Source organism: Perissodus microlepis, chromosome 3 (assembly GCF_051167445.1).
Source record: "Perissodus microlepis isolate ML-2025 ecotype Zambia chromosome 3, ASM5116744v1, whole genome shotgun sequence".
In the NCBI taxonomy this organism is placed as follows: Eukaryota; Metazoa; Chordata; class Actinopteri; order Cichliformes; family Cichlidae; genus Perissodus; species Perissodus microlepis.
This window is the reverse complement of record NC_140463.1, coordinates 34,310,160-34,322,344: the sequence shown is the minus strand read 5'-3', so window position 1 is coordinate 34,322,344 and position 12,185 is coordinate 34,310,160. Positions and strand designations below refer to the sequence as shown.

General features: G+C 39.2%; 1 protein-coding gene across 1 annotated transcript; it reads right to left on the bottom strand.

The window, feature by feature from the left end:
* Positions 1–1,007: 1,007 nt before the first annotated feature.
* On the bottom strand, positions 1,008–7,723 carry LOC146391290 (cornifelin homolog B-like). Its single transcript, XM_084924160.1, has 4 exons — positions 7,654–7,723; positions 4,248–4,355; positions 3,579–3,724; positions 1,008–2,198 (listed from the first exon to the last, which is right to left on the bottom strand). The coding sequence occupies exons 2-4, from the start codon at positions 4,351–4,353 to the stop codon at positions 2,061–2,063; spliced, it is 390 nt and encodes a 129-aa protein (XP_084780286.1). The 5' UTR covers positions 4,354–4,355; positions 7,654–7,723; the 3' UTR covers positions 1,008–2,060.
* Between the last annotated feature and the right edge of the window lie 4,462 nt (positions 7,724–12,185).

Below are 12,185 nucleotides of genomic sequence, written 5' to 3'. Positions count from 1 at the left end.
TTTTTGACTTGTGCTCTAGTGGTGCCTGTCTGTATTTCTGACTTCATAACATCACACTACAAAGAAAAGATCAGGCAAAAGTGCTATGGACTGTAACAGAGGGTTTATGGTCATGCACCTCTATAAACGCAGTAGCGGAGCATTCAGATGTCTGTTAACATAATGTCACACTTTTCCCAGGAGTGGATGTCCCAAAACAATTCACCCCAAGGACAGACTGTGCAATGCTCAGAGAAACTGCAAGAAACACAAGAGATAAAAGTTGCAAAGTTCCATGTAAACAAACCACAAGCAAAATGTCTTTTCAACGTGAAGCTTTGCTGTAGATTAAAGAATTAAAATGTTTTAAAACAGCTCAGCCAGAAAGTTCAGCAACATTTTGATTTACTCAAATCCCTCAGTCGTCATTGGTCTCTTCGGGCCCATGGCTAGTTTGGTTGGTAAACACTGCAAACCAAGCTGAGTAAGCTGTGTGGTGTCAAGTGCTGAAGTAAAATCCCCTCATTCAAATTTATTTTACTAACACGTTAAATGTAAATGAATGACTGCAGTAGAGCAGAATTTAGGGATGTCTCAATGAAACCATGGAAACAAGGTCTGAATACAACAGCTGGATGTAGTTTGATTTAGATCATCTAAGTGGGTGCCAAATATTTCTTCTTTGGTCTTGACCCTGAAGACAATGGATTCATCAGAACCAGAATATAAAAGACATTTGAGTGCTTTTAGGAGAGTTGAGGAGTTATTGTTATGCTTAAAATATTAATGAAGGGTCTGTGTAATGTCTGTACAACGGCCTGTCAGCTCAGTAGATCGAAAAGCATAATACGATTAGCTATGAAAGGTGGTCATGGTGTGTACTAGCATTGTTAATTGATGAGCGGTTTCCAACACAGAGGTGAGAGGAGGAAGGAGTTTGTGTAAGTGGGTGTCTCACGTTGCTTATAAACTCTTCCCTCATTTCACTGCCAATGAAGTTCCTTCAAAATTATTGGCTGGTGTAAAAAGTTGAATTTAATGGTATCTGGTCAAATGAAATTTATTTGATTGCTATACATTCAGCTATAACTAAGCACAGTTTCCACAAGTTTAAGCATATGAATGAATAAACCTTTAATTTGGCATTTTTCAGTTGCATTTGTGTCATCATGTTTACAGAGGGTGAAAAATCTGTTCTTGTAAAAGTGTAAAGGGACAGACTCACGTTTGCCAAAAGACTTTTTATTTATTTTAAAGAGTACAAGAGAGCCATTAAATGAATACTAATATTTGGGTGTTGGGTGTTTAAATAAGATGTTTCTTTTTCTTATACACCAAATCCTATCTTAGTATAAGAAAAAGGGTCAGTTTAAACACCAAGTCTCAGTTCAACATATGCACATAAAGGTTTACATACTACAAGGATTTATAGATTGTTTCCACTGTCTCCATAATTAAAAGTAAAACAATAGGTTTAATGCAGCCTGGACAGTGAACATAACAAGAGTTGCATAAATGTGGAGGCTGTGCTAACATCTGTACTGATGCAGAGGGCAATGTCGGGCTGTATGTTTTTTAAATGTGAACCATTATAAATGAATGATATAACTCACATCTATTAAACTATTAAACACAGGAAAAGGTTCCCCCTTGTTTTGGTCACAGTAGCGGTTTTCAGGTCATCGAGGTGAGGTTATACGGGTCCCTGGGTGTGTCTCGGAGATTCCCAGGATGAGATGTAAAGTGATAAATGTGGTGATGTCTGGTGAGATCAGGTCAAACTCGTCACTTCAAAATAAGCTTCTCACAAAAATACAGTGAGCTAGCACTGTTATTTGGATCTCTGCATAACCATTCTTATTACTTGTTACATGAAATTAGCTCTGCAAACAATGAATGACAGTGAGCTAGGCAAATAACACACTACAGGTTAATTTACATTAAAAGGTTAGTTTACAGCTCTCAAAATTCAACTGAGGTCAAAATGCTTTGAGATGACTGTTACATGCAGATAAAACAGAAGTGGATTGAAACATGTGGCTTTGAATGGGACACATGCCTTTGATCCAGAGCAAAACTGTTTACAGCATGGCTTGTGTGGTGATCACAGTTGAGGTGGCGGGCTGCTGGCTTTCTCTGATCTTCAGCTCGCGATGCATCTGGCACCAGACGCACGAGTAACACCAACATATCTTGCAGCAGTCATCGATGAACGAGCCCTACAGGATGGAGGAGAGGAAGCAGCAAGAGTTATCGGGATTGAATTTGTAGCTGTCGTGATTGTACCTGTTTAAATGTCCCTGTTCACGCTGCTTTGTACTGAACTGAACTGAAACTAACACGACTAGAAAAAGAAACAGGGAGGAGCGATTTTTTCAAATCTTTATGCAACTCAAAACAACCTCTCTATTTCCTCAAAACTTTATCTGTCTGTAGCCAGTTTCCTTGCTGTTAACTGTCAGGACCACACACAAGCAGGATTTAGAGAGGTTTCCTTTCCTTCAGTGAGACAGAGGAAAATAACAGATGGAGTCTGATTTACAGTAATTTCAATGAGCTCTGCATTGGTCTTTTTCTACCTGCTCAAAGATCCTCTATATTCACTTACTGTCAACTGTTAAATATTGGCAAACAGGGCTAATAAAAGCAGTGAGAGTAACATGAACAGTAAAAAATACTGAGTGGCAAAACATCTATGAGAGTTAGAGATTAAAATAGCTTTCCATTTCCTCTTCCTCTAATTTGGTCAGCAGGCACTTCTCTATGCTTCTCTCTCTCTCTGTGTTTATGAATAAAAATTAGTTTATGCCAGATGCCCTTCCTGATGCAACCCTAATGGGATTTTTGTCTCCTTCCAGGATTGAGCTAGTGCTTGTTAGCTGAATGTGTTACCCACAACTATAGTTTGTTAATGTAAGCTTTTATCTCTACTCTACCCTATCATCAACATACTGTCATTTTGGACTCCAAATAGCCAACATGGTGAGGAACCTAAAGTTAAAGCTTTCCTCAAACCAATGAGTGACATCATAGTGATGTCACAGTGGCCACAGCCACAGGGTGAGTCATTAACCCTGGTTCCAGAAACAGAAAACATAAATCAACAGGAAGTCATGTGACTGTGAAGCCAGTCTATAGTTAATAATTTGCTTTTTATCCAATGTGATGTTTGTTGAATAGTCAGTTGAGTAAGTTGAGAAATAACATGTATTAAAGATCTAATAATCACATCAAAAATGAGAGATCTGGATGGAGGGCAGCCGACAGATGACACACCAAAAGACGATGAAAGGTGAGGAAGAGGTGATATGGCACAATAAAAGAAAAAGTTATGAGACCGGGGCTGGTAAAGTGCTGTCAGCATACTGTCTTACAAATACATATTTAATCAACGTTTTAATTTTTTAAAAAAGGTTTGGATCTTTAAAAAAAAAAAAGCTAAGAACAAAATTTATTTCAGTAACATTCTGTGAATTCAGCCATTAGGTACTGCACAATGTTTGACATTTTATATTAATTTCACTACAAAACATATGCCCTCAAATGTTTCAAAATCCTAGCAACACGCCTGCTGCCCTTCATCTCAAACCCAGCCTTACAGGGATGTTGTGGCTCTCTCTGATGGACTGACGGAGTAAGCAGGAAACCACGCCGCAAACATCCAGGAGTGGCATTGCACAGCACCATCCATGTTTACTGGCTGTCTGACACTGCATGCAGGGGAAACACCAGAAGCCGCAGCAACCTTGAAACAGAACAGAAAAAGAGAAAATGGGGGGGAAAAAAGAAGGGAATGAAGGGAATAGGGAATAGGGAATAATCTTGCCAGTATGTAATCCTCATTTCACTAGGTTTCAGGTAGTTTTCTGGGTTTTTAAACACTTCCCCTTCTGCTCATTTCCACTTCTGTCTTCTTGTTTCCTGAACGTGTGCCTCTGTTTTTCTTCTTATGATCTGGTGATGTTTGGTTTGGTCATTTCATTGCAAGGGTCATTCGTTACCCTGGAATATTCAGCTGCCGTTGGTTCAAATAATAACTTGCCAGTGGATCTCTGGGAGGAAGCCAGAGTAACAACAGGAAACCAGGCAGGAGAACATGCAACAGTGCTAAGCACTCCAACAGAGTGCTGCATTTAAGTTCCTGTGCCAATTAGAGAATCTCAGATTTCTGGAGAAGAGCATAATATAATCAAAAGCTCCATAATGCAACTGATTGGACAATCTGAGGAGATGGTTGATGCAGAAATGACTGCTGAGTGTTCACTTACAGCTGTTCATATCAACACAGCATTCACAGAGGTCGGTGCTCCACTGCCCAGGGTTCTGATTGGTGGTGATTGTCACCACCTGGTTGGTCTGCTGGTGGCCAGCCATGCCTGGAGGAAACAGACAGCGTGAAGTGTGACAGAAGTTATTGCTGCTACGCATGGAGAAATCCAAGGGTAGAATTTGAGAAAGGTAACAGGCTGGTTTGTTACGTATATAACAGGATGTTTCCTGATTCATTTAAATCACTACAAATAGCTGGAGTGAGATGTGCAAAGAATTTGCGTGCAGTGCACTCTTCTGTCCTCTGGACCCCATGCCACCAACCATCCTCAAATCATGCCTGTGCACTTTGTGTACCATCATGGTGGACATCATCTGAAACCAGCAGAGCCCTGTACTATGAAGTACAGTTCGGCATATCCAGAGTATCTTTCTGTTATCTGCATCAGTGGCGGAGCGGGGGGGATGGCTTACTGGGCTTAAGCCCGGGTTGTTTTTTCAGAAGCCCGGGGTCTTTTGGAGTGTAATTTTTTCATAGTTAGATGCCTGGCTGACACTGTATAAAACAAAAACTACACACAATATTCGAAGCACATAGTGCACACTGTGGGAATTTACGACTGTGCGTAAACCCCCCCTAATATTGGTATGATCCGAGCTCAGGCACTAAGCGGGACGGGGCAGCTGCTGCCTGCGAGTGCGCTGTTAGAGAAACGCAGCCAGGCAGCCAGAGGAGAACTGAAGTTCGACCAGGTACCAAAGCAAATCATTCGTACTGTACAAATAATGTAAATATGAAGGTGTATCACGAAAGATTGATATCAAACTGATCACTTGACCCATATTAAGTTACTTGCTCTTTGAGTGAATCAGCAAACGGAGAAATGAAAAGCCGAACAACAACAATGCTGTTTCTTTAGAGAGTCTTAGCCTACATGTGTGTTTGTTTCATATTTTCAGTTGTTTCCCTCCACGGCTAAATAAATCGGTTTCAGTAATGCACTGATATACAAGAATGGACATAAGGGGCTTCTTTCAAAGAAAAAACTCTGGTAGTATTTTATATATTATGCTTTGTATGTTGTTCAGTATATTTTTATGCAAAACAAGAGGAACTTCAATACACAGCAGTATATTCACAGTTTAAACCAGATACTTACATACACTTTATGGAAAACACAAGAACATTTTTTTACTGTACAACATCAATTTAGAGTAAACTTGTTTTGTTTTGGTTAAATAAATATTGAAATATCTTTTGAATTAGTTAAATGTCAGAATAAAGAGAGACAGAGCTGTCTATTTTTTATCACTTTCATCAAATTTAGGAGTACATGTACACTAAGTTTATTGTTAATTAATAAGAAAACTCCAGACGATTCCATTCTGAGCTTATGAAGCTTCTGATAGGTTCGTAGAGTCCATGTGAGTAAACTGGTGGCACACCTGTGGATGCATATAAGGCAAAACACAGAGCCTGTTTCTTTAACATGGAAAAATCAAGAGATGTCAACCAAAACAACAGGAAAAGAACTGTGGAGCTCCATAAGTGTGGCTCAATTCTGAATACAATTTGGTGCCATTTGCAATTAAGAAATACAGATAGTTTCTCTCTTTACTCTTAAAGTTAACAAATATGTTTTTATATTTATCAATCTAAAAAAAATAAACATTTAGTCTGATTTGATGTTACAATTAAAAAAGTGTTTTTATCTGAAGAGTGTGTAAATATCTGGTTTCAACTGTATATTTGATGATTGTCAGCACAGAGAGGGAGAGAGAGGAGAATGAGGACAGAACAGAGATGGAACAAGAGCAGGTGAGACAGACATGTTAGTCAAATGGTTGTTTACCAAAAGTATCACCGTATCATAGGTACTCATGTATCTCGTGCCTAGTGTTTCTTTTTAGGTTTGTTATTTTTCAAATACTACATTTATTAAGTTATGCAGGCTTGTTTGCACAACAAGGCTAAATAATTATATAAACTTTTCTCAATCTAAATAGTGGACTTTGGTAGAATTAAAAAATAAGTGTAGTGCAGGTCTATGATGATTTTTAGTGCTACTATCATCTAGTTCTGATTCTTGTTCTGTCTTGGTTAAATCCTAAGTAGTCCTGATTTTGAACTCTTGTAGTCCTGTTTTAATTCCGGATCAGTTCTGGGTCTGGTTGAATTGGGGTTTAGTCCTCGTGTCTTGATACAGCCCCGACTTTGTTCTGCCTTGCTGCTTAATTAAAAAACTAGTTTAAGGTGTCCTGCGGATGTGATATATTTTTTTCCTATATGAAGTCATTCTTTTTTGAAGAAAACTCAAAACAGAGCCTATTAATCTTTTCAGTCATTTCTACACCCCCCCCCCCCGCACCAAAAAAAATAAAAATAAAATCCCACATGCATATTACCCTTTAGGGCTAAGCCCTGAGTGTTTCAAATGTCTGGCTCCGCCTCTGATCTGCATTCCTTTACCCTGAAACAGGCGATTAGGATCAGGTGAGCTTTGTCGCACAAAGCTGGTTATCAACTTGCTATCCAACTGACGCAAGTGAGAAACTTTACACCATCCCAGGCTCCCAACAGAGGTCCATGGGATTTTTCAGGAAAGGTGACACCATTTTCTGGAGAATTCATTGGTTGGTAGGCAGTGATGTCATACCTGCTCATCTCTATATTACAATGGCAAATTGAGCTTCAACACCTGACAAGTTAAAAGCAGTATGGGGCAGGAGGTAGGCTAACAGGCTACTATCAGTCCTACAGTATGTCCTCCACTCTTGTGGAGGCATGTCTGTGAGGTAAATGGCAAGAATATGTGAACTAAAAATCACAGTGTGACGAGAAATGAGGGTTGAAATGAGAGGAGATTTCAGACTGTCCAGATTTATGTGCATTTCACATTTATTTGCATATTAAATGTGAACAGTTCATTAGTGGCCAAGCTCATGACCACTACGGACTGTTTCGTACATTGATGATTTATTCAAACAATCAAAACATGCGTGAGAGATACGCATTAACAAATAAAGGCGGGGGGCAGAATTCTGTTTTGTGTCCTTGATTAAGATAAGAAAGGCATTTCTGGCCGCTCCCTTATTTCCTACAAGAACAGAGTTTACATCAGATGACCCTTCCCTCAACCCAGACTTGGAACTAGCATTATGTGTACACTAGCTTCTGACCCAGCTTGGACAGGAATCCCCAAAAACCAAACATCAATAATTAGTGTCAAGCAAGACAAATTACTAGATTTGACAGAATAGATAGACTATATGGCAAACTATGGTTAAACCAGGCTGAAAAAAAACAAACATTGAAGCTGGATGTCTTGTCCCCCCACAAGCTTTACATGTTAATCACTACACAGAAATACTAAGCTGTTCATCAATATGAAAAGTTAGTCTTACCGCTTCTCTGATTCTCTGAGCGTTGAAAAAAAATTAGATGAAGTTGAGAAATCCCAGCATTAAACTGGAAATGAGAGAGGGGGGTGTGGACACACTAGCTTCTAGGGGTGGGGCCAGAAGCAGGACGTGGAGATGGGGGGGTGAGGGTACTAGCTCCTGCCATGAAATATGATTATCCTCCTATTGTCCCCTGACTGAAGCCATTGGACTGTCCATTCATTTTCTTCCACTTATCTATTTTGCAGCCATGACTGGAGTGTATCTCAGCTGCTATAGCACCAGAGGCAGGGTACAGCCCATGGACAGGCTAACACAGAGAGCCCTGTGATAGACTGTGATACAGTACACAGAGAACCCCCTCCACGGTCATGAGGAAAGATGTAAACTGCACTCAGAAAGGCCCCAAAGGGCCAGAGTAATTGAAACCAGGACCTTCTTGCTTTGAGTTAATGGTGCTAACCACACAGCACTGTGCATGAGTACTATTAGTCTCACGGTCCCTAACGCCATTAGATGAGCGCATAGACAGGAGCAGCATGGATCTGAGTACATTTCCTCAAGCACTTTACTTTGTTGTAATGTACTATTTAAGTATGTCCATGTTATGTTGCTTTCTACTTTTACTGCGCTGTATTCTGGATGCAATTACTGTACTACTGCAGCATGCTATTTCTTTTAAAGCTTTAGTTTGCTGACTAGTGGGGTTTACACATTATGGAGTCACCAGCTTAGCAAGTGCAACACACTATCCATACTATCCATATCCAGGTATGTGTGTATGTATGTTTATGCGTATGTGTATGTGTGGGGTCAAGATGTGACCCTGTGAAGACTCCCCAAAGCTGTTGCCAGGAGTCTAGTGGTCCATCTAAACAAAGGGCTCTTACACTCAAACAGATATACGTGTGTTTGCTATACTATATATCAGCAATAGAAGATACGACCTCTCCTAGGAGGTGTGTGATCCATGTCAGAACACTCTGAAGAGGAGTGAACGCACTCCCCTCTTCATGCTACACAGAGTTGTTACAGACCTCCTAGGATGAGACATTCTTCCAATATGCAATCAACTGTATACTTCTAAGAATATATAAATATATATTTCTAAGCATAAATGACAATCCAACAAAATAAACCTGACATATTTTATCATATAAACCATCCCACAGAGCAACCAAGCAGCAAGCCGTTCCCACTTGAGCTCAACCAGACTAAAAGTTAAGCGCCATCTGATGATGCTACTGACGAGTTTTTGTTTTCTCCTTTCAGAAGCTATCTCATATAATCCAACTCTCTGGTCGTATTAAAGTTCAATTTTCTTCAATAGGATTTGATAAGAATAATTCATTACATAGATCGAGTCACTAGTTCTACCAATGTGAAAATGAAGGTGCTCTATTTTTCCATATGTTTTTGCAAAAGAAATAATAAAAACTAATAATCCTCCTCCTTGTAAATGACAATTTTTACAGTCTTTGTTGCACACTCTATGTCATGACCTGGGTGTCACGGGCCACTGAACCCTGACACTCTATCCCTTTTAATAAAATTAATAAAATGAAGCATTTATGTTTCTTAACATCTCCACCTGTTCATCTTAAGGATGGTTTATTGTTTTTTTTTTACCAGATTTTGTTAGCTTGTCATTTGATGGCTCACCTAATAGCTTTAAGTGAGTATTTGAACTAAAATGACATTAACACCCCTGAGCTAAAGGTTTAATCAGTAACATCACACGACCTAATTGAACAAGTGAGAGCGAACATGTTAATGAATGTGAAAATGCTAATGTGCTGATAGATGGTTCAGTGGCTGTTCACGACCATTTAATGACCAAAATAGTTGTCAGTCAAATATTTTGTTTGTTTTTTTAAAACAACAACAACAGTCACTGGGTTTTTCCTTCCTCTGTAAGAGACGGTCTGACCAAATATCTAGTCACTGTGGTGTTTTTTGCCTGGGGACATTTACCCGGGGACAAATTTATCTTTTTCATCCATATTTCAAATACTTTTGCTACAATGTTTCTGTGTTACCACATGCAAACTAGTTATTTTACATTTACACTAGCTGAATGACTGTGTATCGTGAATTCTGTGTTTCCCTGTGGGAACAGGTGGGGTGTGTCTATGTGTGCGTGTATTAGTTAAATGTTGGGTTTTCTACCCTTCATCTCATTTTTCTTCAAAGTTCACCAAACCAGAGACCAGATAAGAAAGACTTTCTATAAAAATGAACAGCTTGAAACATTCACCAATGTTTCTGAAGCTTACTGCACTGTTGTATCGTTTTTCTTAGTCATTTTCAAGTGAGCTGATGAACCAGTATAAAACAAGAGGGATTTTTAAAGGTTTTCATATCTTCACAGAATTAGAAAGAAAATTCTGGAGTCTACTTATCATAATTACTCATGGGTCAGTAAAAGAGAGGATGAACATTAAGTAACAAATGTTGTTAAAACCATCCAATTTTATCGCAAGATATTTAAAAGAATGAGACTGATGACAGGTTGTACTGAAAGATATGCAAACAAGTTCAAATAGCTTCTGAAGTCACTCCAATCCAATATCTGATAAAGAAACCCTAAAATGAAGATGTAAAATTGACCTCTTCATTCTATAAAGTTTCTCTTTGAAAATAATGATTTTTCTTCTTCTCCTGTCCTCTCTTTGTTACACCTTTATTTTTCTGTGTGGCACATTAGTGGGTTTTATTTATACAGCAGCTGTTCATTTAGCTCACAGACACATTTTGTGACACACTACACAGAGACCTTTTGGGAGTTGGGTGATATTAAAGTAGAGTGAGTTGCCAGTTTAAGAAGGTTCATGCTGCGTCCTATTGTGTAGCTGTCTAGCTAGACGCTGAAGTACTGAAACTAGTACTGAAAACTTCAACTATACAGCTGCACCATGGACACGTCACAGGAATGACAAGAAAAGGTGTGAGCAGGCTGTGGAATATTTTCTTATTACTGAACACGTATCTCCACGATGTCACTGAAAGCAGGGCTGCAGCACATGGTTCAGTCTAGCAACGTGCATTAACCTGCCTGTTAGATATAAAAGTGCAGCTGAACAGCAGATACTGCACCTGCAGTTATAGTACAACAACACATTTTTCAGGTTATTGCAAAACTTTGTTTTTAATCATTTCATTTTCTTGTTTTTTTAAGTTATACAAAAAGGGTTTGAAGACACAGCCACACAACATCCATTAAAAGCACACAGACTATTACCAGACAACTACATTAAAAGATATATATGAACAATAATGTTTGCCATGTACATGTGTGTACGTACATCTGTGTGTAAATTCTTTGCCATCTGTTTCCAGGTTTTTGTAGTGATTTACGTGGACCAGTTCCAGCTGTAACACAAGCAGCATGTTGAGAGCAATAGTTTTAACCAGTCTGTTACCTTTCTCATATTCTAGCAGTGATAATCTTTATGACCGCATTAACCCTTCACTCTGTGTCTATGTTTCTGCCTTGTTTCTTCCAGGAATGAGTGCAATGAATTGGAGCACCGGCATCTATGACTGTTGCTCTGATATGAGCTCCTGTAAGTTAATCATTCAAATCCTACAAACAGCAGTTTCTCTGACTGTTTTTGCAATAAGGTAGCAGAGTGTAATGTAATAACTAGTAATGAAACACAAATGTATTTTTCTAGGTTGCTACCTCCTTTTGTGTTTCCCCTGCATGAAGTGTGAGACAGCCAGTAAAAATGGATGGTGTTGCGCAATGCCACTCCTGGACATTTGCTGTGTGGTGTCCTGCTTACTCCATCAGTCCATCAGAAAGCACTACAACATTGTTGTAAGTCTGGGTTAGGGATGGAGGGGCATATGTTAAACAGTGTGTAACAGATTGATGACCCCACTGGGACATCAAGCCTTAGTTTGTGAACCATTTTAAAGTTTTCACTATTGTTTGTTTTGCTTTGTGGATCCAGAAATGCCTGTTTTTGGGGTGGAGAAACGGTTCGATGTTAAAACTTCACATTAGCAAAACTGCATCCCTTAATGCAGCCGTCCCCAACCCTCGGACCACGGACCAGTACCGGTCCGTGAGTCGTTTGGTACCGAGCCGCGAGAGTTGATGCTCAGGTGTGAAATTTATGGTTTTCATGGTTTTTATCATTTTTATCGTTAACTCTGTTTCCCTGGGTCTTTTCCCATGTGTTATAAATAAATGTTCTTTTTTGGTACTGGTGCTGGTTTTATTTTGTTGTATTTATCTTAAAGGTTTTATTTTGTTGTATTTACCTTAAAGGCCATAAAAATATTGTCGGACATAAACTGGTCCGTTGCGCAAAAAAGGTTGGGGACCGCTGCCTTAATTTATAAGGATTTCTGTAGGATTTTATTAGTAAAATGTGCACATTTGTATATTCGAGTTACTGAATCAAGAGACGATGAAGGATGATGAATGTAGGGTAGTTGGTGCTGGTGACAGACCTGTGGAGTTCTGCAGATGTCTGCAGATGTCTGGGAGAGAGGGCAGTGCACTCTCCGAGATTATGTCATAC